Consider the following 26,411-nt stretch of genomic DNA (forward strand, 5'->3'; position numbering starts at 1 on the left):
GGCTGGTTAGTGTTGTACTGTAATCAGTGAATCCCACAGTGATGGTATGTGTGATGTAATTAGTGATGTCATCAGGAATGATGACTGTGATGTCATTGTTGCGGTCATTTTGTGGTTACATCACTAATACCATCATGTATGACTTGACTGATGACATCATTGGTGTCCTCAATTATAACATCATATCTGACAACAATGATTATTTAACTGATGGCATCTAGGTACTTGCACACATTTACACCACTGTTACGTTTACATGTGTGATTTTGGCATTTTAGAGCACTTCATAACAATGAGTACATTGTGAGAAATAGTCAGCAGCTACACATACATCACATCACTACTTGAGAAGCTTTTATTTGTATGAGCTTGGTAAAAGATGATATCTGAATTAAAAGTATGAAGGAGTGGGGGGGGTAGAGGAGACGCACTGCTCCCATGAGTCGTATCCCACCACCCAGGGCGAGATTAAAGGGAGTAGGAGCATTAAATGGCAATAGAGGACAAACTGAGCCCCGCAACAAGGGCAGAAGCAGGGCGCAGCGGAGTCATGGCGAGAAGCATGGAGACAGCACTGGTTGTGCAAGGGCAGGGCCTGAGATTGAAGGATCATCCATAAACCGGAAGACAACTGTGTCCCATGTGCAAGAGTTCTAGTAGTGGAGAACCTATGTCACCAGTGATGTCATGAGGGATTTCATCTGTGATGCTATCATTGTGGTCATAGGCTGTGCAACAGGGGGCACGAGGTTCAGGTGTTTTTCGCTGAATTTCAGGGGGTTTTTTTGCACTAAGGTCTCACCTCAACGTCCCTGCAACTAATAGTTTTTCCTTGAAAAAAAATAAAATATATGTGTTGCAGTGCAAATTCAGTTGTCAAAAAAAGCGTGAGTTTTGATTAGTTTTATTGGGCTAACTGAAAATATGCAGAAATGGAATAGTGCATTCGCTTTTTAAGTCCCATGGATCTGCATCAGGTATTAAAAGCAAAGCGGGCAGAAAGGAGAACAACGAGAGTTACAGCCCAAATGTAGAATGCAACTCAGTGATTACCTCATCCAACAGCTGGAAACCTACACAACAGAACTGTTAACTTGAAGACAGAGCAGTTTGCAATGTTGCACTACATAAAAGCACTCATTTACAAAAAACAGTGTTCTGACTACAGTTTGAAGGCATGAGTTTTCTGAACATCAGCTATGCGTAGTTAAAGCAGTGCCATTTTATGTGAATTTCCACACATGAGACAATGCTTTCAAAACACATGTACCTAGTGGGTCCAAAATAAACATATTGGGGAACATGTACAGTGGACAAAGGCAAAGGCCTTAGCCTGTAAAAAAAGAAAATCTAGACGACCACCAGGGGGAACAGGGATTCGGATGGCTCTGTGAAGTCACGGTCTAAGAGGGCCTCTTCGTGGGTTGAGCCCCCTCGCCCTCACAAAGCCCCCATCTATGTGTACCGAACCCCCTGCGGAACGTGGGAAGTCAGGGGTCACCGCCCGGTCCAATTCCCTGAATGAGGGTGCACTAGAATGAGAGAAAAGCCTGTCTCTCAAGGCGGCAAGGTGTGTTGCAGGCCCGATCCGAGACAGGGCACCAGGAGAGCAGCACTACGCTGCGTGGGCATAGAGCGGCCCAGCCGGACGGACCACAACAGTGGCCCCCCGAATTGCGGGGTGGCATTGGAGGAACAACAGCTGGCCCCTGTTGCTTGGGGGTCTAGTTGTTTGGTCAACATGAGCGCTGTGACTGTGTCATGACGCTCACGTGCTCCTTTAATAAAAGGGGCTCTGCTGGCGCTGCGAGGGCAGAGCAGCAGAGCCCCAGGAAGTGGCAACTCGTGTCTGTGTTTCCTTGGGTTGTGGGCCTGCCACGTGGACGTGGCCTCTTGTGTACCGCTGCCCGAGTGCCCTCAGAGCCGCGGCTGTGGAAACTGGGGGTGACACCCCCGCACCGTGAGTCTTGCGCCCGGTGATTCCGGGCGCTGTAGGGTGCTCCCCTACGCAAGGTTCGCCGGCTGCTACCCGGCGCACCTCTCGTGTCGGGTGATGCCGACACCATCGGTGGGCTGCCCCAGAGACCAGAGGCAGCCCACAACACTGGCAATGAGGATGGGATTCCCGGGCCCTCCTGGTTGAAACCACACGCCCAGAGGCCGTGCGGAGGTGCGCACCTGCCCCAGAACAAAGAAGAGGGGCGGGCCAGTCCTCCAGTGCAGTGCGGCGTCGGCTGCTGGAGGAGAGGCTGTGCAGCGGTGTCAAGTGCTGGGATGGCGGAGAAAAGGGGAAAGTGAGAGTCTTCCCTGGCCCACCCTCGGCCGCAGCGGTGATCAGACCGGCCCTGCCCTGCCCCCATCGCAACGGGGACAAAGAGAGGGGGCGTGGGCCCAGCGGGCCTGGCAGTCGGGCCGAGAACGAAGAGGGGCGTGGCCCCAGCCGACACACAAACGAAAGGGGCGGGGCCTGGAGCTCCGGCCAGCTGCTCGCTTGCACATCTCGTCGGAGCGGGCAGAACGCCCGCTGAACACGGGTCGGATGAGGGGCAGCTATTCACCTTGTCCATTGTTTAGTATAAGGAAAGGGTGGCGTGCACCCCACCACCACTGCCCCATAAACAAAATAAGGGGTGTGGCCTATACAGACACACAGCCTGTAGTGTCCCTAGAGAAAGGGGAGAACCGGGCCGTGAGGGTGAGGAGCCGGGGCTGGGCCACACTGCATGTGGGCCCATCAACATCCGGCGCCTGAATAATATGGATGTAAAGACTGCCTGGAAAAGGGGTGTCATATCAACCCCGCGAGCTGTGATGTTCAGGCCCTAGAGGTTGCGGCTCCACTTGGAGTGCTCGTGCGCCCCTGGGCAGGAAGAACGGCGGGCACCTATCAGCACCGGTGACTGCATTCGGCATTCCCAGCGGCTGTCAGCATGTCGGACGACGAGGGAGTAGGTCGGGGTCAGCTGGCACCAATACCCCATTTCGATATCCTGGGGGCGCCTGCAAGTCTGGGGTCCCGGAGGGCGGCCTGGGTGGAGAACCTGGAGCTATACTTCGCTGCGGTGGAGATCAAGGATGCAGCTAAGCGCCCGACGCTCCTGTACTCCGCCGGACTGGCTGTTTAGAGGTTGTTTAAGACACTAATGCCAGCAGATCAGTCCTACGGTGCTGCCATCACGGCCCTGAACGGGTACTTCCGACCCATAATCAACCGGACCACGAACGGTTCAGAATGAGGTGTGCCAGGCAGGAAGAAGGGGAGAGTCTCGATGCATTCCACGGCAAGTTGCGTGGCATTGCACTGTCCTACGATCTGGGAAACTTCGAGGAAGACGAGGTCAGAGCGCAGATCATCTACAGCTGCAACTCCACCAAACTGCGCAAGCAGGTTCTGAGGGACCCAGCGCTGACCCTCGATCGAATACTGGAGCTTGGCCGGGCCTAGGAACTGGCGGAGGTGCGGGCCTCGGCCATGGATTCCTCTAGACACCACCTAAAGATGGAGGTCCCCACGCAGCGAGTGAAGGTTGAGGAGGTGGTGGCTGTCGGCAGGTGGCCAGGAGGAAGAGTGATGAGGAGGAGAGACTGGCCGAAGAGAGACCCTAATGCCACAATATGTCATCAGTGTGGGTGGGATCTGCCACACCCGCAGGACTGCCTGGCGATGAGACAAATCTGTGGAAGGTGCGGGAAAGGAGACCACTTTGCACGAGTGTGTCTCGCACCAGCCCCAGCCGGCATGGCGGGGGCATGAGGGGGGAGTGAGGTGAAGGGGAGAAAGACCCCCAAGGTGGCGGCGGTCCAGGTGGCGGAGAGTCCCCGAGAAGCACCGTATGATATGGGGGAGGAGTACGAAGAGAATATATTCTTCTTGTCCTGCAGCGGCGCTGGGGGCCAGTTTGATCCCGGGATTTTCTGAGTTGGAGGACCCCGTCATAGGGCCCCGTGGTGTGGGGACTGGAACACATCTGTTTGTTCTGCAGTGTCAACAATGTTTGAGTTTGAGTAGCGGTTAGGTGGTGCGCAGACTGGAATGCACCAAATGTTTGTGGTGGGTTTTATTTGATTTGTGTTTGGTTATAATAAAGGAGGGATGTTGTGTGGGGGTCTAGTTGTTTGTTCAACATGAGTGCCGTGACTGTGTCATGACGCTCACATGCTCCTTTAATAAAAGGGGCTCTGCTGGCGTTGCGAGGGCAGAGCAGCAGAGCCCCAGGAAGTGGCAATTCGTGTCTGTGTTTCCTTGGGTTGTGGGCCTGCCACGTGGACGGGGCCTCTTGTGTACCGCGGCCCGAGTGCCCTCGGAGCCGCAGCTGTGGAAACTGGGGGTGACACCCCCGCACCGTGAGTCTTACGCCCGGTGACATTGGGCGCCGTAGGGTGCTCCCCTACGCAAGGTTCACCGGCTGCTACCCGGCGCACCTCTTGTGTCGGGTGATCCCGACACCATCGGTGGGCTGCCCCGGAGACCGGAGGCAGCCCACAACAGCCTCCAGCCTTGGTATCAGGGGGGCCAACACTATATTGTACACTTTGTCGATAGAACCCCTTGCCCAGCAGATTAGGGACGACCCAGGGGTTCAAGGCATCCAAATGAGAGGTGTGTAATATAAGGTTGCCTTATATGCAGACGTTATGTTGCTTCACTTGAGCGAACCTCTGATTTCCATATCAACGGCTCCCAAGCTGATTGAGCAGTATGGTACTATGGCTGGGCTGAAGATTAAGAGGCAGAAGTTGGTTCTCTTTCCCCTGGACAGAGGTAGGGATGGGGATATTGAAAGGTTCGCCCCACTTGGGCGGAGGTTAATGTGGCCATGACGTGGTATCTAGGTGTTCATCTCACTAGAGACTTGGAGAGCTTATTTGATGCCAATTTCCCCCCAGTGAAGCTGAAAATACATGCGGATATAGAAAAATGGTAAAAGCTTACAATCTCTTGGTTGGGCCGTCTGAAAGCACTGAAAATGGTGGTCCTCCGAAAGGTACCATTTATTTCAAATCTATGTTCTATCTGGAGGTGCAGGGGGCGATTCATAGGTTCCTCTGGCAGGGGAAGAAGGCCTGAATCCCTAGGTCTACCCTAACATTACCAACAGACAAGGGGCGGGGGAGGGGTGGCTTTTCAGATGTGCGGCTCTGCTATAAGGCAGCCCAGTTTAGAATTTGGATTCCCCACCTGTGGTCCCAGACATATCAAGAATAGGTGGCGATTAATAACTTCCACTTGAGCCCGGCCACGGTTGGGGAATGGTTGTGGGTACCCAGGAATAAACTGCCAAGGAGGATACAAGATCACCCCATCCTGGGAACTATATGGGACCTCTGTAGACAGGGGGCGGACATGAAGGGGGTCACTAAGTGGCCTTCGCCTTTGGGTCACCTCTGGGTACCGGGGATTAGAGACAGCATACCCAACCCAGGAAGGTTTCGGGGTTGGTTTGAGGCGGGCTTAGAGAGGATAGGGCAGCTCTTTAGGGGGGTACTTTCATCTCAATTGCGGACCTAGAGGAGGCCCTGGGCATAGGCAAACTCTTTGTATTCCTGTTCTTGCAGCCAAAAGGTGCCCTCACAGATGCAAGCGTAAGGGATAAGACTGGTAGAGAAGTTGATTGACAGGAGCAGGACAATGCGAGGATTAATTTCGATCATGTATAGGGCTTTGGTTGGGGCGGGTGGTGGGACCACAGAGCATTTGAGAGGGCAATGGGAAAGGGACTTGGGGGTAGAAGAAGATGAGACCCTCTGGAACATGCTTTGCAGGGGTGTTTATAAGACATCACTAACCTACCAGTATACACAGCACGCGATCAAGCTCCTCCACAGATGGCAGTATGACCCTGTCAGACTGTCAAAGATATTCCCTGATGGTAGTCCCCAGTGCTGGAGGGGCTGTGATGGGAGGGCGGACAACTGCCACATGTGGTGGGCTTGCCCTAGGATACAGGTTTTCTGGGACGAGGTCCTTGGATGGATCAGAGACTTGGAGGGGATACCTAGAAATAAAAATCCCCTGTTGGTTTTGTTTGGGATGGAAGAGGTGGAGGGGGAATACTCCGGGATAGCAAAAATGGCAGCAGCTTTACTGTTGACCATCAGAGCATGCATTGGCACCAAATGGAAAAACGAATACATACCCAGTAAGAGAGAATGGGTCAATGTGGCCTAGAGCATTTACACAATGGAAAGAATTATAGCGGGGCTCCATGGAAGGCTGGAACCGACAGAGATGGAGTGGTACCCCTTCATTGTCAGATATATGACTCCGGACATGCAGATGGGGTGAAGGGAGGTGGATCTCGTGGGGACGGGAGTCAAAGTAGGGAGTGGCAGGAATGCAGGGGAGCAATGGAGTACTGGTGTCGCTCGGAGGGTGATCATGGAGTAATGAGAGGGTGTGGACTGAGTGGGGCCTAAGCGTAGGCTCTTCACCGGGCAAAGGCATGCAACCTGAACAATGAAGGAACATACAGTACGAGGGGGATAGGGGGTAGGTGTGAAAGTTGGGGAATTGGTGTTTTCTTTTGTGTTAAGTCTGCTCAATTTAACTGCACCTGAACTAAAGTTTTTCCAGTGAATACATAAAAATACACACAAACACACACACACACACACACACACACATATAAAAATAAAATAACCTTACACTTGCTAAAGCTAAATTAAAGTAAGCATTCTAGAGGGTTGGGGATAATATGTGCGTGGGATTAATACATAAATTGATGTATTTCCTACCAAAAAGGCAGGGGATGGAATGTTCTAGGATTTCAGACTTGTAGAATGGAATACCGCTCATGTCTTCTTGCGGGCCTTCCCCTCTACCACTGCCTTCCCCTTTACCACTTCCTTCCACTAAGTAAGTAAGTGCTCCACTTGGCTACCCACACTCAGTAGAACAGGGGCCGCAAACTTTGGCTCTCCAGATGTTTCGGCCTACAATTCTCTTGATATACGGTGATTGATTATGCTGGTTTGGAATGAGAGTTGTAGTCCAAAACATCCAAAAGGTAGCAGACCCTTGCTCTAGAATCTACCCACTTGTGCACATCTATGTCCTACTGAACAGACACCATCTTGTCACATGTAAATGTGCTATTATAAGTCCTGATCAAAATGGACATCCCTGTTTGTCAAATAAAAACAAACACAAATGTTTAGGTAGGACTATAGTACGTCATGTCCCGTTTTCTGTGTTATCAGATGAAGCTGCAGCATTCATTAGCCAGTGAAGATTCACGTGAATGTGTGTAACTGCAATCCATACATAGGTGGCCAATGCTCCCACTGTTACAACCACCATACACTTCCTTCCTACTCCTCTCCCCTAACACACCTAGTCACTCCACCTAGGTGGCCAGGCTGTCAAACTAGCTCTGGATAAAATAATAATAATAATAATAATAATAATAATAATAATAAAAACATTTTTAAAAAAATAAATAGCCCTTAGGCGCCCCTCTGCAAGAACGAACTTGGCTAAATGACCTGTTCTTTGGGAAGGTGCCCCCTCGAGAGTCCACAATTCTCTTCTGAACAAGAGTACCAACAGCAACCCCATACACGTGTTTCAGCCTTGTTGGGCCTCATCAGTGAGGTGGAGCTGTGCCTCTCTGAGCACAGTGAGCAAGGGGTGCATGTCTGGATGACCTTAGGAAACTTAGGTTTAGTCACCCTAAGTCCTTTAAATAATCCCAAAAAAAAGAGTCCATAGGCGCCCCCCTGTGAGAACGAACACTGTTATCAATGTCTAAGGGACTTAGGTTTGGTCACCAAAACTATACATTTCCTAGGGTCATCCAGACGTGGACCCCTTGCTCACTGTGCTCAGAGAGACACAGTTCCACCTCAGTGATGAGGCCCAACAAGGCTGAAACACGTGTATGGGGTTGGTGTTGGCACTCTTGTTCAGAAGAGAATTGCCATACCATTTCGGTGATGGACTGCCCATGTGGGTGGGACAAAGACTGATATGCAAATGGATATTTCCCTTCTGTGAAAGGTACAGTGAGCTAAAGTGTGGCTGTGGACTCTCGAGTGGGTACCTTCCCAAAGAACAGGTCATTTTGCTGTGTTCGCTCTCGTAGAGGGGCACTATGGACTATTTTATCATAGCTCTGGATCATTCCCACCATACAGGCTCACAACCCAAGCAACAGGTGCTGCAATCCAGCACATCTTACACGACGGACAACCAAGGGTCCCAGAAGGCCCCAAACTAGGACCATCCAGACCCACCTACTGAAGTGGGCGGAGGAAATGGCAACAGTTCCCCCTAAGAGAAATGAAAAATAAAAAACAGGACTTCTGACCATAAAGGATTCACTCCAACATGAAAAATGCAACAGCCATTGATCAAAGGCATAGGCATTGACACCCGACCCCCTTTTAAATGGACTGAGGCTAGCGGTTGCCAATTGACATATGAATCTGAACTCCTACCCTTCATTAGAGGGACTGTGCTCAGAGTTGAAACACTAGAGAGCATCTTAGTAAGGTGAGTTCTACACACCATAGACGCCTGTGACTTTTATAAATGTAGTTAAAGGTTGGCGTCTTAGCTCTGCTGGGGTGAAGGTGGATGGGGGGCAAGAGTGGACAGGAGTAGTGCCTCATTGCTCTCCTACCTCCATTAGGTGGCAGAACTGTAGGTTTTCAACAGTAATTGGCTAACAGATATTTGGATAGTGTTGTAGCCTCACCTCCGTTGGGTGACTGTGATCCCTCTCTCCGACAGAGCCTTCCTATTTGCCAGCTGCAGCAACCAGATCTCCTTATGCGAGAAGAGACGAATGCGAAACGCCTTCTCGAGGAGCTTATCTACTGGCAAATGTTGGGCAATGTTCTGCACAAAGTTCTGCATGTCTTGCTTGACATCAGTGATCTCCGCTTCCCTGGAGGTGGCAAAATACCTGTATTGCTTCAGCAAGGCGAGAGCCACGCGGTACAGCACTTTAGACCCCTCCAAGAGGTAGGCATCAAAGACTCGGATGACATACTCAAATGGCAGGTCCCCAAAGACCCACAACACCCATTCGCAGTAGACCTCAAAGATGTTGTCGGAGGTCGTTGCAATGAGCTTGTGGCCAGCCTGGCAATGCTTCTTTGCCAGATCACCGAAGGTCATGCAGGAGGCCTCATGGGCTAGGAGACTTTGGTCAATATAGCATTTCTGGGTATCCATGCACGCTATCAAGCGGCAGATCTGCTCAAAGCAATGAGCCTCACTCGTGCTGTAGTGCAGCAGCAAGGCCACCACCACCGGCAGGGTCGGGCTGTACGTGATGTCTGGGAACTGGTTGCTGATGCAGATGAGAACCTTTTGGATGGCGGTCACACCTTGCTTGTTGAGGTAATATGTGGGCATCAAGATCTCATCCAGGAAGTCAGGCAGTGGGTGGGTGCTCACATCTCTGTTGCCGAATAGTCTTTCAGATATATCCTGGTAGACCGGTCCATCAGGAGTCACAATACGGCAATTAAGGCCTCGGATGATCTGGCTGTAGGCTTGAGCTCGAAGGTTGTGGCTATGAGCAAAATGGCCATCTCTGGCCATTTTCTTCAGCTCTTTGAGGTTGTGTGTGAGTTCGTGTCTATGATGGTTCTCGTCCGGATTCAAAACTGGCATTTTATGCCAGTCTACAAACTGCCCATAGTCGACCTCAGCAGATGTTGTGTTGATGTCCAATATTTCTATTTCCGGAGTTATCTGTAGCGGGATGGGAGGAGAAATGGTCCGCTCTGGCAAATGAAAACAAAAATAAATGTGAAAAAAGTTACTAAATGTAGCAAATGTTGCCAACAACGTATGCACAAGAAAACTCACGTCTAAACTAATACTCGGGTCTAAATTATTAGTCAGGTCTAAACTGGCGTTCCTTTATCATTATCAAGACGGTACAGACCACATCCAAAGGTGTTATGGTGATTAGCACACGGTTTTAAATGGAAGTGACTTTTGTTAAAAGAGCCAGGAGTGCGAAGAAACATGTAGGGAAAATGTAAAAACTGCAAAGCAATATGCTCGCTATGGCAGTGGCAGAGAGCGCTATTCAGCCTACTTGTCATTTGTTATCGTTCGTGGCTGACACGTGGGGTTTAATTTTTTTTTAAGTGGCTGGTGTTGATAAGGCACTGCAGGGGAAGAGATCAGACATATTAAGACATGTGCTTGTATCATGTCCTGGGCGGAGGGTTGGGGGGGTGGGACGACCCTCAGAGGAAAAATAAATTTAAAGTATGTAACAGAAATAATTTCTTTATGAAGTAATAGGGCTCCTCTCAACCCCAGGGGAGGAGGAATGCTGAATCCCAGTCAACTCAAAGGTGTTGCACCACTACTTGTGTTTAATGCCTCGATTACTTATTGGTAATCTTAATTACTCCTAACCCTATTCTTCCTCGTTCCAGTACTTGTGTATCAGGCAGTACTTGTATATGAAGCCCTCTACCTCATACACAAGTACTGGGATGAGGTAGAGGTACATGGAGGTAATGCCTCACTTAGCTACCTGTAATCTTCATTACTCTTAGTCCCACTCTTCCTCATCCCAGTACTTACCTATGAGGCAAGGAGCCTCATACGTAAACTCTGGGACAAGGAAGAGGGACGTGGAGATAATTCTGGGCCAAGGAGCTGATTTGTAAGGATGGGGTAGGGGTGGGAGCGAGAGGGGATGTGTAGGGGGGCGGGATGGTGCAACAAATCAGAATGGTTGTCCAGGCTAAGCAAGCATGATTATGTGGTATTAGTGGCTAGAGAGGAAGGTTTTGAGCTGCTTCCGGAACTTCATGTGGTCCGGCTGAGTTTCAGAGGGGCAGGGAGGCCATACCAGAGGGAGGCACCTGCAGAGGAGAGAGAGATCTACCCCTCCCCCACTCTCTTCATGGAGAAGCATCTAACCCTTAGAGAGTTGGAGGTAGCTGAGCGAAGGGCTCGAGAAGGAAGGTATTTTGGAAGAGAGTAAAAAGGAAAAGAATGGAGGACTCTGTGCCATCAAAATGTGTGTATATTTAATAATGTTGCATGATCACACATTAAAAAAGAAGCCCATGTATGATAACATGTTTCGGCTTTTTTCAAATCTGGGCCGTATTTGCATATAATCAATCCATAGGACTGACGTCCCTGTAGTAGTAACAGGGTTATATCCCCAGTATAGAGTCTTTCACATCAGTTTCTGCATCGTCCTTGTCAGAGAGAGTTGGATGTGGATGTGGTGGGGCCCCGGGTCCAGAAAGCCTTGTGAACAATGCAAAGGGTCTTGAACTTGATCCTTGCAGCAACTGGGAGCCAGTGGAGAGATACCATCCCTGGGCTTGAGGCCAAGGATATGTCTTGCAGTCCCGTTCTGGATTAGTTGCAGAGGGTGGAGAGTAAAGGAAGAGGATTGAGAAAGAGGCTGTTGCAGTAGTCCAGTTTAGAGAGAACCAGTGCTATGGAGACAGTGATCTTCTGGGGCAAAGTGGGTCCCTTTGAGGAGGAGCTGCTGGTAGTGGGACTTCTTGGCAATGTCCGAGATGTGAGGAGAGAAAGAGAGAGTGGAATCAAAGATGAAAGCAAGGTTTTTTGGCTCCCAGGAAGGCAAAGGAAGAGGGCCCAAGGTGGGCGGCCAGAGTGAGAGAGAGAAAGCAGGGGCAGGGGTCCCAATGAGAAGGATATCCATTTTACTGGCATTAAGGCAGAGATCGTTGGAGGCGCACTAATCCTGAATCGCGGATAGACAGTCAGGAATGAGCCAGAGAGTAGAGGAGTCCGAGAAGAGCCTGAAGGAAAGCTGAGTGTCATCTGCATAACACTGAAAAGTTAGAGGAGAAGGTAGAGATCAGGTGGGCCAAAGGGGCCAAGTAGAGGTTGTAAAACCAGGGAGGATGGAGCCCTGGGGAACGCCAAAGATATAGAGAGATGTGGCAGAGAGAAAGGGAACAAGTTGGACCTGGGAGGGGTGGTCCAAGAGGAAGGAGGTCAGCCACTCAAGGGCCCAATCCATTATGCCCAGGTTCTCATGGAGTCAATTGATCAGGATGGCTTGGTTGACCGTGTCGAAAGCAGAGGAAAGATAAAGGAGGAGGACAGAAGGAATGCTGGAAACAAGGTTAGAGAGCAGATGTTCATAGGTGTTCAGGAGAGCAGTTTCCGTGCCTCTGACAGCTCTGAAGCCAGACTGATGGTCATGTAGACAACCAACAGATTCAGTGTGAAGTATAAGCTGGGAGATGGCCAGCTTTTCCAACAGTTTTCCCAGGAAAGAGGTGCTGGAGATTGGGCGATAGTTTGCCGGGCAGGCAGGATCGGCGGACAGCTTCTTGAGGAGTGGGTGCACAAGGGAGTGTTTGAGTGGAGAGGGGAACATTTCAGTGGCGAATGAGTGATTGCAGAAATCGTCGAAGGCTGGAGCGAGGGTGTTAATATGGTCCTTGATGGTTCTGGAGGAGCAGGGAAGTACATGTTTGGATGACATGTTTAGATCGGACTTGTCTAGAAACCTTGTCAGTTGCTTTCAGGGAGAAAGGAGGAAGAGAGGTTGAGATGGCCAAAGGGGGGGGCGAGAGAGGGAGAGTAAGAGGAGATTGAGGACAGGATGTCCTGAGCTTTAGCAAAGAAGTGAGAGGACAGAGCCATACTGAGGGCCTGGGAGGGAACATGAGAGGTAAAGACTGCAACAGGATTGACCAGTTCCTTGCAGATTTTAAAGAGTTTGGCTGTGTTGTTAGAGGCCACAGAGACGCAGGCTTAAATGTGTATTCTCTTCTTGATGAGTGTTATTGTTACGACTGGCATTTTGGTGCAACCAGTCTAGGTATGTCTAAATGTGACCTGGCATGCTTTACTGTAATGTGGACCTCACACCCTCTAGCCCAAGAAGGGTCAATTTGTTTATCAGTTTGTTTGTTTTATTTTACCTGATTTGGAAAACAACAATCTTACAAAAGTGCCTAATTATGCAAGTATGTGTTCTTTTTAATTAGCGACAACACAAATGCAGTGTCTTTGTCAGAGGCCAGAGGGAACATGTATATGGCCTATGCATTTCGGACTTCTGTCCTTCTGGGCCACATGCCCTGTGCTTTTTATCACAATCAATTACAATCCTTGTCTGCTTATTTCAGCATAAACTGTTTGTACCAACATGTTTACCAATCGATGTCACATAAGCATCATCACCAGCATGAATATACAATTACAAATGAAACATTTACAGGGTGCCCACAGTAGACAAACAACATGTAGTTACATATAGATGGAGAAAAAGAATATACAGATGTCCAAAATTACTTTCATTTTTTCACACGGTCCACTTTTCTTTCCAAAAAGCCTTTTATACATTTGTATTCTTTGTTGTTATTAATAGATCATATATCGTGGCTAGACCCAGAAAAAAATTATTCTATAACACCTTCTTGTAGGTTTACTTACCATCACCTTGTGTCAGGCTATAGTTCCAGAGCGTGTGTTAGTACATATCTATTGACGTTGGTTAGGAGCCTGAGTTTATCAAATAGTTAGTCAAGAGTCTCCCATTATCTAACACAAGACTACTGTGTGTTAGTGAATAGTGACTAAAACCATGCAAATCTGAATTATCGTGTTTATTCTTTGCTGACCTGGACGGCGCGTGTCTCGTGTCGCTATGAAACTCAGTGTTCTGCAGAGGAATATTGCTTGTCAAAAATCTCCAAATATACATGTATATTTGGTCATAGTAAGAAATCCATTCTAAAAAGGAACTTCTTATCTCAGATTCTTATCTTGAATGCAGTGGTCTAGGCAGCACAAAATGGTCTGGGGGTCAAAGCGGCGCTCCAGCAAGACATTTCTGCCAGAGCGTGCTCCGTCTTGTTCTGTTCCATTCCCGGCACTGGGGGTGTAGTGGGGAGGGGAAGTATATGGCTGTGGTAGGGGTAGGTGGGTCAGAGCCTTACAAATAGAGGTGTGATGGAGAAGGAGTGGGGGCCACCCAGGTGGCCGAAAGAAATGGTGGGTGCGGGTGAGGGGGCGAGGGCAAGGGAAGAGCTAAATCACTCAACTTGATTCAGTGAAGAGGAAAGGTAGGTGGCCAGGATTAAGTTAGCCGGAGCTGTAGAGGTGTGCTTCAGTGTAAACATATAGATCCACGTCATGTTTTCTGAGCAATCAGATATGTCTAATTAGCACCTGGGTCCAGTCTACTGAACACTCAGAATTTCGGACAGAAACATATCGTGTTAAGTCCCCTACACGCAAGCTAATTCTTCTATTAAATCAACATGTAATTCATAAAATACAGTCTTCTAACTGTACATATACTATTTATCACAGGCAGACAATGAAAGCAGATACACTGGGCTGCACACAGGCCTGGATATGGGCAGCAAATAGCAGAAATAAAAGCATCAATACAGGATCAAAGGCAACCCCCAGAGAATATTGTAACCCGGTATGCTGTCCAGTCACTTAAATGGTTAAAAGGAGCTCTGGGACACTTTGGTAAGTTGCGCTTAAGCTCCTTTATTGAAGTTACATCAAGTGTGTTCAAGGAGCTGCATAGGAACATGACATGAACCAACAGGCTCCCACCATCCAGGCTTACATCTCCCCAACTGCCTAGGCTGGAATCTGACTCCTACCCAAACATTACCATTGCCCTCACACATTACATACCTTCTTGCAAGCACCATGGAACACACCTCTCCTTTTTTTTATCCAACAGGGATCGTGTAAATGTCCCCTTTACCAGCTGCCGGGTGTCTTATGTTCCATTCTCAATGGTGCTGCCCAACAGCAGTATATTAAAGTTCCAGCTTTCAGCACAAATGTTGCTTCATTAATAACAAGATGTTCCATGGTGGATTGTGAATAAAATGTGGTACCACATGGGGAGGTGAGGTTATGGGGAACAATCGACCTGTTTGCTCTAATGACGCTTTCGCTAATTAGTGTAACTATTGATGAGGATTGCAAACCAATATAATCCCTGGTTAGAACAGAAATAAAATGGATCCTACAATTGCTCCTGCCTTCTGACTATTGTAATTCCGGTTATAAAACTGCTGTTCATAGTCCATTCAGATGTCAGCCACTCGATCAGAGCTAATCCACAGTTCTGTTTCATTTGTACTCACACAGCTGTAATAGACAGCATTGCTTCTTGCCCGGTTTGTGCTTCATTTTTTGAATACAAGGTTTTTACTATGCACTAACAATTGCAATAAAACTTCAGCTGAGCATGATATCTCCAAAACATATCAGCAGAATAATAAGGTTAAAGAAACATTTCTTTCGGGCAACTCTTGCAGAGCACAATTGGTAAAGTAAAACAATATGGAGTATATCAATATTTCAACCAATATTTCAACCATATTTCAACCATATTCTCCCAAAGGATCAATGGCTTCAAACACTGGCAATCCTCAACTGTTATATACCCTTTAGAACCTGGGTCGAGAGCCACGTAGACACATGTTGAGCCTTTAACCAATTTTCTTTGCCGAGTGATTTTCCCCACTTGGAGCCACATTAAATCCAGGAACCAACACTTTCCTTAAAATTCAGTAATCAGTGGAACTCTACCCTCTGCTCGGGCAAAGCAAAGAGCCAGGTATTTCCTAGTGTACGGTCCGAAAATAGGTAATACATTCAGGACTTCATTTATTCCTTTGGGGTAGAGTGGATGTAGTGTTTTTATCCATCATGCTCTCCCTTGCAGAGATGTCAGTGCAATATTATATAAGACTGCACAAATGATTGTTGCGATTGTAACATAATTGAGGATGGGTGGTATAGTTGTGGACATATAAAATGGGGTTAACAGACCACAAACTTACTTCCCATTACACTGCCACGTCTCCTGGAAATCCATCCAGAAATATTACTTGGCTACCACTCTGTGGGTGTAAGCATGCCTTGAGAATTGGAAGAATCGCAAACTCTATTTACTATTGGGTCTTCAGTGTACCAGGTCAACTTAAAAGTGCAATATATAAACTAATATACATTGAGCTGCTGTTCAACTATTGTGGTTTGTAAATACAGAGCATATTTTTGTTGAAAGTCTACCGCTTTCTCTGTTTGGCATGTCACACAAGTTCCTTAGCCCTTGTTTGAAGAGGACACCCTGGGTGGAGGGGCTGTTTGAAGGCTGAGTGGAGGATTCTGCACGCACATAGATCCTTTGCGTGGAAGTGGGGAAGAGTGGAAGTTGGGATAAGTGGGGGTATTGGTGCTCGGTGTCATGATGCAATCTGGTCATATTTCATTGTACAGATGTACAGATCAACACCTCAAGAAGTATTCTCAAACACTCAGAATCCGTTTTATTTTTAGTCAGAAGAGCATAATTACCTCTATCCAAGCTGCATTATGGAAAGGTGGCATTACGACCACTGGAACAAGAAAAGGACTTCTTGTTGGCCTATCATATTGTGATCATCTGAATGGGCAACACCACTGCAAGTTACCCCCAGTTTAGAACTTCAACCAACAGGCTTATTTTTGATAGGATATATTGGAAAATCTAGTGGACCATAACATGCCCCATGTCCGCTCCACCAGATTTTAAGCATTTTTAAACCGGAGTGGTAAATGTCATGGCAATCCAGACGCTGGTGATTGGCAGACACTGCAAAGGAGCAGGGTTCATGCACCTGCTGGCACCATCACAATGTAAAAAGCCGGTGACAATGCATCGGGGGCTTATTCTCTTAAACCACTTCAAAATGTAATGTAAGCCGAGAAGCTCTGGGTTTTCCTACATGGGAGGATGGATGATCTTGGAAGTGGATATACTCCCCCATGCCATACAGGAAACCAGATCCAAGCACATTCCTGCTTGTTCACCAGCAACATGAAATTGCAAAACATTAAATGAAACGTTGTTGGACATTTGGAAGAGAGATGAAAGTAAGCGATAATACTTACATTGATATGCACCTCAGCCTGGGACATAATACTGGTGGACTTTAATGCTCTAACAGAGGGGTCTGAAACCTGTGGCTCTGCGGCTGTCATGGACTAAGACTCACATGATCCTGCACCGTTGGCAATGCTAGGGCTGGCACCATTGGCAATGCTAGGGCTGGCACTAAAAAACACATCTGGAGATCTAAATGTTGCAAACCCCAGGTCAATCAAATGAAATTGGATTATTACTATCACAGAAAACACAATATGCTCTACTAACCATTCCCGGCATAACATACGGTCTTCTAGCTTATCTTAAGGGTCACTATTGGTCGGTAATTCATAGGGTCACATCTATCCCCCTTCTTACACATCAGAATTACCACTGCTCGCTTCCAGGAAGGGGGCACAGGAGCCTGCGACTTATTAATGGTCATTGAAAAGGCTAAATGTATAGGTAACTATCTTCTTTTGAATTGGAAAGGAATATTTGTATCAGATGGAATGAGAGGTATGTGCAGTATAAGAACAGTATGCAAGTGCCATCGATTACACAAACCTCTATGATGTGTCTTTGGAGACGCGTAATTGTCAACCTTGTTCCATTGTACAGTCCCTGTGGTGGCATACGATTGAGTAGTAGCATAATTACAGCACCTACTTTCTGTTTTACCTTGTGTGGAGGCATTCGTCCTACAGCGTTTCGCTCTTTAGAGAATGAAATGCTAGCCGGCAATTACCTGTTCATTGGCACTGGTACCGCTGTGCCCTGTGTGAAGAGAAGTAGGGATGGAAAAAGGTAACTTGACATTATTCTAAACGTTTGCAATAGTGGAAGTTGGAGGTGACTGTGTAGAACTGTGCTCATTCTGTTTGTAAAAATGATAGCGGTCGTTGAATTGGAGGGGCACACCGAGTTGCACTTTGCCATTTGGACAGCAGAAGACAGCCCAACACTATTAAATTGCATCAGCTGAGTACGGAAAATCTCTCTCTCTCTCTCTCTCTCTCTCTCTCTCTCTCTCTCTCTCTCTCTCTCTCTCTCTCTCTCTCTCTCCCCCCCCCCCTTCCCCCCCCCTTCATTATTAGGCCTACAGCCCAAACCGCTGGACAGATTTTCCCCAGATATGCAGCAGGAGTGCCGGCTTGGTCTCGAAAGCATGATTTTGTAAATTTGGCATTAATCCATCCAGTAGTTTTTGTTTTTTTAAACGGGCCAAAAGTAGGTAAAGAAAAAATAATAAAAATAAAAAAAAACTGAGTGATATCTGGGTCTGGTCTGCGGACCCATTTACCTGTTCGCTCTGCAGACCGAGTTGAAAAGCGTGATGTGCAGCATATTTTCCGAATGCCCGCCAAGTTAGATCTGCGGACAGCCCAGTGTCCATGGACAGTCAATGAGGGGAAAAGGCCTGGGAAACACATCTAGGGTTATTTGGTGGTGGAAAGAGGGACTGGGGAGGGTGGGGTAATGGGAAAAAGATGATATGGGGCTCTTTATATAAGTGGAAAAAGAGCGTACGTGTGAGGCGGTAGCACGGTAGTCGCAGACAGCGTCCTGCACAGACAGCTTGAGAAACACCTTTGGGGTTATTTGGTGACTGAAAGAGGGCTTGGTCACGGTAGGGGAGTGGAATATAGATGATATGGGGATGTTTTCTAAGGTGAAAAATAGGGTTGGTGAAAGTTCAGGGCGAGTTGTGTTATTCCAATATGTATTCTATGTCCTTATGTATGGTTTAATTTTGCTGCATTGGTTGTGGCCAGATTCTTGGGTGCGTGGGCATAGGCCATGCACCCAAGAATCTGGCCACTGGCCACAACCATTATAATAATATGTGTTTAGTAAATAAATCTGGCCACAACCATTATATATAATAGGTGTAAAGTAATAGAATCTAGGCACTGGCTACGACCATAATAATATGTGCATAGTAATTCGAGGTATTGTAGGGGCAGTATACAGTATTTGTAACATGGCGACATAATACAAATGAAGTGCAAGTAGTACTTATTTGCTGTACAATTGAGGTATAGGTTGACTTTGTTGTACATGGTAATGAAGGAGAAATCATAGCTTCTTTCGCTGTGAAATAAAAAACACAGTATAATATGTTAGGCAGGATAGTACTTTTTAGTCCCTCATAATCAGTACATTCTAAGTACTATGTTGGCTGTTTCTGTTTGCATAATCATTGGAGAAAAATTCACACAGAATAAAAAATAAACTGACAGTATGTTTGTATGAAGTGTGCTGTACTTAAGGGAATGTTTAAAATTCACAGATAAGTGTATTTGTTGTACAGGCAGTGTTGGAGTAAGAAGAATCGTGATGGTCTATTTGAATTGAAGTGTAATTAAGGGTATTTTTGAAGTGGTTAGATACCTGTTGTCGTATTGAAACTGTTTTGCATTTTAAAAGCAGCATTGCAGTACTGTAGATGTAGTTAGATACCAGTTGGCGTATTCTAACTGTTGATAGTTTTACAGGTCAGTGACTTAATTTAGGTTTAACGAATATTACGTAGGCATTTGTTAGATTTGCTGGAATTTCTGTTTTAAAGTAACTGGAGTGTTGTTACATTCAAACCAACCACTTTTTTTAAAATGTATGCAGTATAGTGACCTGCAGTGGCTGTGGCACCATTGTGGTAGATTATGCCTAGTGTTGTGAAGGTTCTCTTGCCAAGAGGTACTTGCCTGTGTGTGCAGCTAGTAAGCTTGCAGCTGTTTTTTTAGTTCCATCTGCTTTGTACCTTAAAAGCATTAATATCAGATATTGGCTATGTGAGTTTGTGCATGGTGGAACGATTGTCTGAATTGCAAAAAGTGCAAGTGGAAGATTTCATTTATAGATATGCTTTTGTTTTCCAGTACTTGCAGTTAGTACATTAGAGATTCTTGTGGATCTTCCTGTGCGTTAATGGTGAATGTTATTGTTCCTAGTTCAATTTGTGCCTTATTCCTGAGACATTTTAAGTGTTGTCAGGATTGTTTGTGGCATTTCCATGAAGGACGAGCATTTGCAAACACAACTGGTCTGAGCCATTCAAATAAATGTTTTGAACAATTGGAAGAGAAGATTTCTACATTTGCATAGCAAGTGTCACCAGTTGTGTTGGAAAATTAAAAATGGACCAGAGAGTTCTGTCTCTATGTCATTTGCTGGACCTCAACTCGTCTTTTTAGAAGACATATTTTTCTTTCTATCTTCTCATGGATGTGCAGTTCTGTTTGCACTAGACAGTTTTGTAGTTGAACTGCTCGATGAAATAGCAATCGTTTCTTCTTTCTTTGGTGGTATTGGTGGGAAATCTTTTACAAGTTCTGTTTGCATTAATTTTGTTTTTAAAAACTTTAGCTCTTTGAGAACAGGGTACATATCTAGATGGGGTGTGTAGAGTGTACATAGACTGTTGTACTATAGGATGCTAGGAATGTCAGCCTTCACTTTGTTTGTATCAAAATTGACTAGGAATAGTCCTTTGAGTGTATGCGGATGTGTAAGTGCTACATAACTCACACCTTCTTTAAAGACTGTGCTGCCAGTGTCAATCAATGCCAGGGTTACACCTTGATACCATAAGCAAAAGACAGAGAGAATTGTTCTCTGCATACATACATGTCTTTGAAAAGAAGGAATCATTCTGTTGAGCACCCTATTCTTTTAATTTCTGCAAGTTTGTCAAAGTGGACGTTGACAAACTGAATATTGTCATGTGGATATGTGTGGATGCCAACAACTGTACCAGTTGCTCCATTGACAAAACCTTGTTCTACGTCAAGGTTACGTTTAAGAATTACTCTCCAGTTTAGATACAACATTAATATTTTCTTCAATCCATCTGTGTTGGAGATAGATTTTTCTAAGCTACTTAGTTGTGCTGTTGCTTGTTGACACATAAGGCATGTCATGCCATGCACTTCCAGTTTGTCTGTGGAGTTAATATGCAGTATGGGCTGCATTTCATTTTTTTAACATTGTCTTGTTGAATTGATTACAGCTTGCTATGGTTGGCATTAAATACATGCATTTTATATTTTGTTGAGTTAATTGTCCATGACATCAGGAGCAGATTAGTTATGCCCATATAGCTCATGGATTACTATTTGAGATTAATTTGCATCTTTAGTAAGCAGACCAGTTCTAATGCTTTTTTAAATATTAGCATAGGCGAGGTCTGCAGACTGACGCATGTTTTGAGTTAGTTCTCTGCACTGAAAATGTTGCCAGTGATTTACATTTCCTATGCTGCTGAGTGTGTTGCAGCATTGTTTGTGTCCTAATGATTTGAAAATAGATTCCCCTTTTACTGGTGTTAACTGTAGGAGGTCTTTAAAAACAATAACGTGTTTTCCAGAAAACAGTTCTCTGTAGTCCACTTTTAGGAATTCTTGTATTCGGAGGTAAATTAAAGCCAACATGAGGTTGGAAACCATGCATACCTCATCTATTAAGAGCACTTTCATTTGTTTTTGAATTCTGTGTACTTCAGTAGCAGCTTCTGCTGATTATTTGTAGTATTCTAATTTGTTTTGGTGTTCTACTGCAAGGAGCAGTAGTCGGTGTAAAGTTACACCTATGTGGTAGGCAGCTAAAACTGTGGGGCTATTACAACAGCCGAAAGGTTGTATAAATTTGATGATGATTTTAATTAATAATGTTTTTCCAGAACCAGCTTCACCGCCACATAGAGGAGCAGAGGTTTATAATTTTTACAGCTACATGTTTTCGTTTCATGTTTAAAACCATGTTCAATTTCTTCAGTTGTACATAAATGGTGAGTTACTCATCATTTAGCTGTGAGTTCAGCACTGACAAGTCTTCTGATTGTTTATATTGATCTGTGTGTTTCTTTTATGATGTATGTGCAGTTGATTTTGCACTGGTAGTGTTTGATGCAGAAGGAGTTGGTTGTTTTTTTTGTGGTATTGTTGGGAAATCTGCTATAGCTTCTGTTTCTATTATTTGCCTTTGAAAAGGTTTCTTTTTTTGAGGTGAAGGGTATATATGTAGATGGGGGGTGTATAGTGCCAGTAGCCTGTTGCATTCCAGGATGCAAGGAATGTCAGCATTGACTTTGTTTGCATCAAAGTTAACTACGAATAGACAATTGAGTGTATGCAGACATGAAAGTGCTATGTAACTCATAACTTCTTAAAAGACTGTGCTGCCAATGTCAATCAATGCTTGATTTGATCTGGGGTTAGACCTTGTGATTTGCGAATAGTGACAGCATATGCAAGAGATAGAGAAAATTCTATGTACGTATATGTCTTTGAAAAGAATGAAACGTCCTATTGTCCGGCCAATTATTTTAACTTCTGCAAGTTTGTCAAAGTGGATGTTGACAAACGGAATGTTGTTGTCATATGGATATATTTGGAAACCAACAATTGTACCAATTGCGCCATTGACTAAACCTGGTTCTACGTCAAAGCTACATTTTAGAATTACTCTGCAGTTTAGACACAAAGTTAAACATAGGAAGTGTGATGCTGTACACTTCCGGTTTGTCTGTGGAGCTGATCGGTTGCATTTATTTGTTTACAACATTGTCTCGTTGAATTGACTACAGCTTGCAAGGGTTGGTATTAAGGACATACGTTTTAGATTATGTTGAGTTAATGGTTCCATGACATCATGACCAGATGTGTTTCGTCCATACAGCTCATGGATTAATCTACTATTTAAGTTGAATTTTGCATCTTTAGTGTGCCGCCCAGTTTTAATGCTTTTTAAAATGTTAGCATAGGGAGGTTTGCAGACTGGCACATGTTTTGAGTTAGTTCTCTGTAGTGAAAATGTTGTCAGATTTACATTTACAATGCTGCTGAGAGTATTGCGGCATTCTTTGTGTCCTAATGTTTTGATAATAGGTTGCCCTTTCACTGGTGTTAACTGTAGGAGGTCCCTGAAAGTAATAACATATTTTCCTCCAAACAGTTCTTTGTAGTTGGTTTTTAGGTTTTCTTGAATTCTGAGATGATTTAAAGCCACCATGAGGTTGGGAACCATGCTAACTGCAATCAGGAGCATTTTCATTTGTTCTAGAATTCCGTGTACTGCAGTAGCTACTTCTGCTGACAATTTGCAGTATTCTAATTTGTTTGGGTGTTCTAAGGGGAGGCGTAGTAATCGATGTAAAGTTACACCACCTATGTTGTAAGCAGCTATACCTGTTTGATTGTTTGTAGAAATGTGCTGATTATCTTAATTAAGAATATTTTGCCAGAACCAGCTTCACCACTTACATACAGGAGCAGAGGTTTATTATTTTTACAGCTACAGGTTTTAGTTTCATGATTAAAACCATGTTCAATTTCTTGAGTGACTTCTACATAAATGGTGTGTTGTTCGTCATTTAGCTGTGTTTCCAGAACTGAAAGTCTTCCTCAGATTGTTGACATTGATACAGGGTATTTTCTACTTCACTCATGGCTATTCCTGCTTCCTTTAGAATGAGTGGTTCTCCAAGTGGTTCTTGGCTTCCTGTAAGGGAAGGTTGACTGCCTTCAGGAGTGTCTTTCTCTAGTTGAGCTTCAATGTCTTCCTCTTGTTGGTGTTCCATTTTCCAACATTTCTTTGTATTGTTTGACATTGCCATTTGTTATTCTGCCTTCATTTGCATTGAATGCAGTGTCAAATGAGTCATGGTTACCAAATAATATTTCTTTTCCTCATGGTTTAAAAAGCTGTAGTAGGTCCATGTTATAAAGTTCCCTGTGTTGTGGAGTTTTAATTAGGCTGGGTTTGGTAGGTTTGACCAGGCTTCCTTCACAAGTTGAGATTACATGATTGCCAGTGGTCTAATCTGGTTTAACATTATTTTTGTACGAGTAGTTTTGGCCATGTAGTACAGGCGCATATTTTCCAAATCAGTACTTCTGTTTGGATAGTATGTGTTGAGCAAATTGTTTTTTTTTAATGGCCTGGCTATTGTTTCCATCTCTTGGTAGGACTGGAGTACTCTTTCTGGATGAAGTTGGCCAAGGTTTAGCCAGAAAATGTGTTCAGATTTGACACATAACGCTTTCTCTGTTGGAGAGCATTTTTATACCGAAGCTGTAAAGTTCTTGTGACATTATTTTATCAGAGGATATGTCATGCCACACGTATTTTAGCTCTGTTTTCTCAGCTTTGGTGGGATAGGCTGTGACATATCTTGCAACTGCAGTGAAATTGTCTGCAATGTATTGTATGTCTATATTTGCATTCCACAAGACGCATTGTAATCATTGATATACGTATATGCTTCATCCCTTTTAATGTTGTATATGTCTTGAGGTGATTTTCCTTTTACACTGGGTCTAAAAGAGGACATGAATCTATTTACTTGTCCTTTTGCACAAACTGCTCTAGGGAAGCCAAAGTGACATTTCGTATAGTATTTGCCTTTGTTTTTATATCTCCTTTGACATTATAAGCCACACTTATATTTTTGGAAGCATACGATTTGTGTACGTAGGTCACTATTTGTGGTTTCTGAAGGGATGTTGCAGGTTATGTATTTTTCTATAAACTGTAAAACGGTGGAATCACTGTCATGGCCAAATTCCAGAGCATCTTTTATCCACAAAAGAATGTGGATGTGTGGTGCTCCTCTAGTGTTCTTCTTCTCCTAGCGGAGGGGTACTTTTATTGCAGATGAAGTGCTGGTGAAAGTACCTTGACAGATTGACAGGGTCAAGAGAACATAGTTCTCCTTGTGTTTTTATATCTATTCCTTCTTGTTTTGGGTTTGCTATGCGTAGGAAGTTGTGCAAGTCATCCCATGCATATTCCGCACTTAATGTCCCAAACCATGTGGGTGGGCCTATGTTCCTTAGTACACAACATACATCAGCGTGACGTCGGAACCAGATTTCTTTTGTACCACATATGGTTGGCAAGAGATTTGGGATACTACTGGACTGCAAAACTTCATCTTTGTCTTTTATCTTTTGAAGCCGTTGGGTAGCGCACAGGTTTAAAACATTGGAGCCTGTTTTTAATGTGTATGCAACTCCATAACAGGGCTGCTAGTTCACTTTCAAACAGGAGGTGGAAAATGTATTCTAAGTTTTGTCTGAATCTCGGGTCTTTAGAATACATTCGCAAAGAGCGATATTTTGATGCACTAATTTGCGTGGGTATTTTCATCATATCTTCTGCCTTTTCCTGTGGGAAAGAGCAAGTAAAAGTACGTGCTTCAACACTTTTCTCCCATATGCTTGTTGGAGATCCTTTGGCTTGATCGCATTTAATAAGTTTCTAATGCATCGTCTTTGGAGTGCAGTGGGTGAATTGTATACTGGTCCAAAATGGTGGCTGCAGTAATAGGATCTACATGTTCAATTAGCCAGTTGGTGGTGAATCCTCAATTAATTGGGCGGTTGCTGTTAAGTCTTTAGATCTTTGTAGTATTCATTGATTTCTTTAACCCCTTAAGTGCCACCGACGAGCCGGATAGTCGGTGGCAAGCGCTCCAGGTTGCCACCGACAAGCCGGCTCGTCGGTTTAGGCACTCTGTTTTGCTCGATCCCTGCAACGCAGGGATCGAGCAGAACTGTAATCCAACCCCCGGGCTATGTGAGGGGGAGGTCCCCCCTCACTGCCAGGGGGCTGGATTACCTTCAGTTTCACATCAGCTTGCGTAACGCACGTCAGCGTGAAACTGAAAGTAAATTCCCATCAGCGGCCCTTTTCGTCTGATACGGGGAAGAGATAAGGTAAGAGACCTACTGGTTCCGCCTCGATCTCCAGCTGTCTTTCAAGCCTATGCTGCCTACTGCCCCATCTATTGGGGGTTCTGCCCCACCTTTTGTGGTGGCCCTCTCCTCACCCACACTGAACGTAGGGGGGGCACATCATGCAGTCCTTCCTAGGAGACTCAGGGAGGGCTGCATGATGTGCCGCCCCCCCCTCCGTTCGGTGTGGGTGAGGAGAGGGCCACCACAAATGGTGGGGCAGGCCCCCCAATAGATGGGGCAGTAGGGTTTGGGCACCCTGGGGGCAGATTGGCACACTAATGTGGCCATCTGCGCCAAGTGAACTTGGGTAAACAAAGAAAATAATACAAAATTGTAGGCTGCTTTTTAGGGGTGGCTGAGGGGCACCCTACATTGCTGGCAAATGTTCTACTGTAACGGGGGATGGCCCTCCCCCCCACCCCAAATGGTGGGCCCCACCTCATGCATCCCTCCCTGGCATCAGAGAGGGGGGGCCCCACCTCATGCATCCCTCCCTGGGGTCAGGTGCCCCTTCCTAGGAGCAGGTATCTGCCCCCAGGGAAGGTTGCATGAGGTGGGGCCCTCCATTTGGGGTGGGTAGGGGTGAGTGCCACCCCCCGTTGCAGTATAACATTCACTGCCAATTTAGGGTGGCCCTCAGCCCCCCCTAAATAGCAGCCTACGATTTTATATTATTTTCTTTGTTTACCCAACTTCGCTTGGTGCAGATGGACACATTAGTGTGCCAATCTGCCCCCAGGGTGCCCAAACCCTACTGGTCCCATGCATTGGGGTGCCTGTCCCACCATTTATGGGGGCCCTC

The 26,411-nt window shown here is 45.7% G+C and overlaps 1 protein-coding gene across 1 annotated transcript in view; it reads right to left on the reverse strand.

Annotated features, from left to right (window-relative positions):
• Nucleotides 1-26,411, reverse strand: part of LOC138582876 (TBC1 domain family member 24-like) — a 122,745-nt gene that overhangs the window by 78,875 nt on the left and 17,459 nt on the right. Inside the window, exon 2 of the mRNA XM_069654575.1 lies at nucleotides 8,700-9,738. Coding sequence (XP_069510676.1) covers nucleotides 8,700-9,738 — 1,039 coding nt within the window. The remainder of the gene's footprint in view (nucleotides 1-8,699; nucleotides 9,739-26,411) is intronic.

This window comes from Ambystoma mexicanum, chromosome 3q (assembly GCF_040938575.1).
Source record: "Ambystoma mexicanum isolate Mex_15411 chromosome 3q, UKY_AmexF1_1, whole genome shotgun sequence".
Lineage (NCBI taxonomy): Eukaryota > Metazoa > Chordata > Amphibia > Caudata > Ambystomatidae > Ambystoma > Ambystoma mexicanum.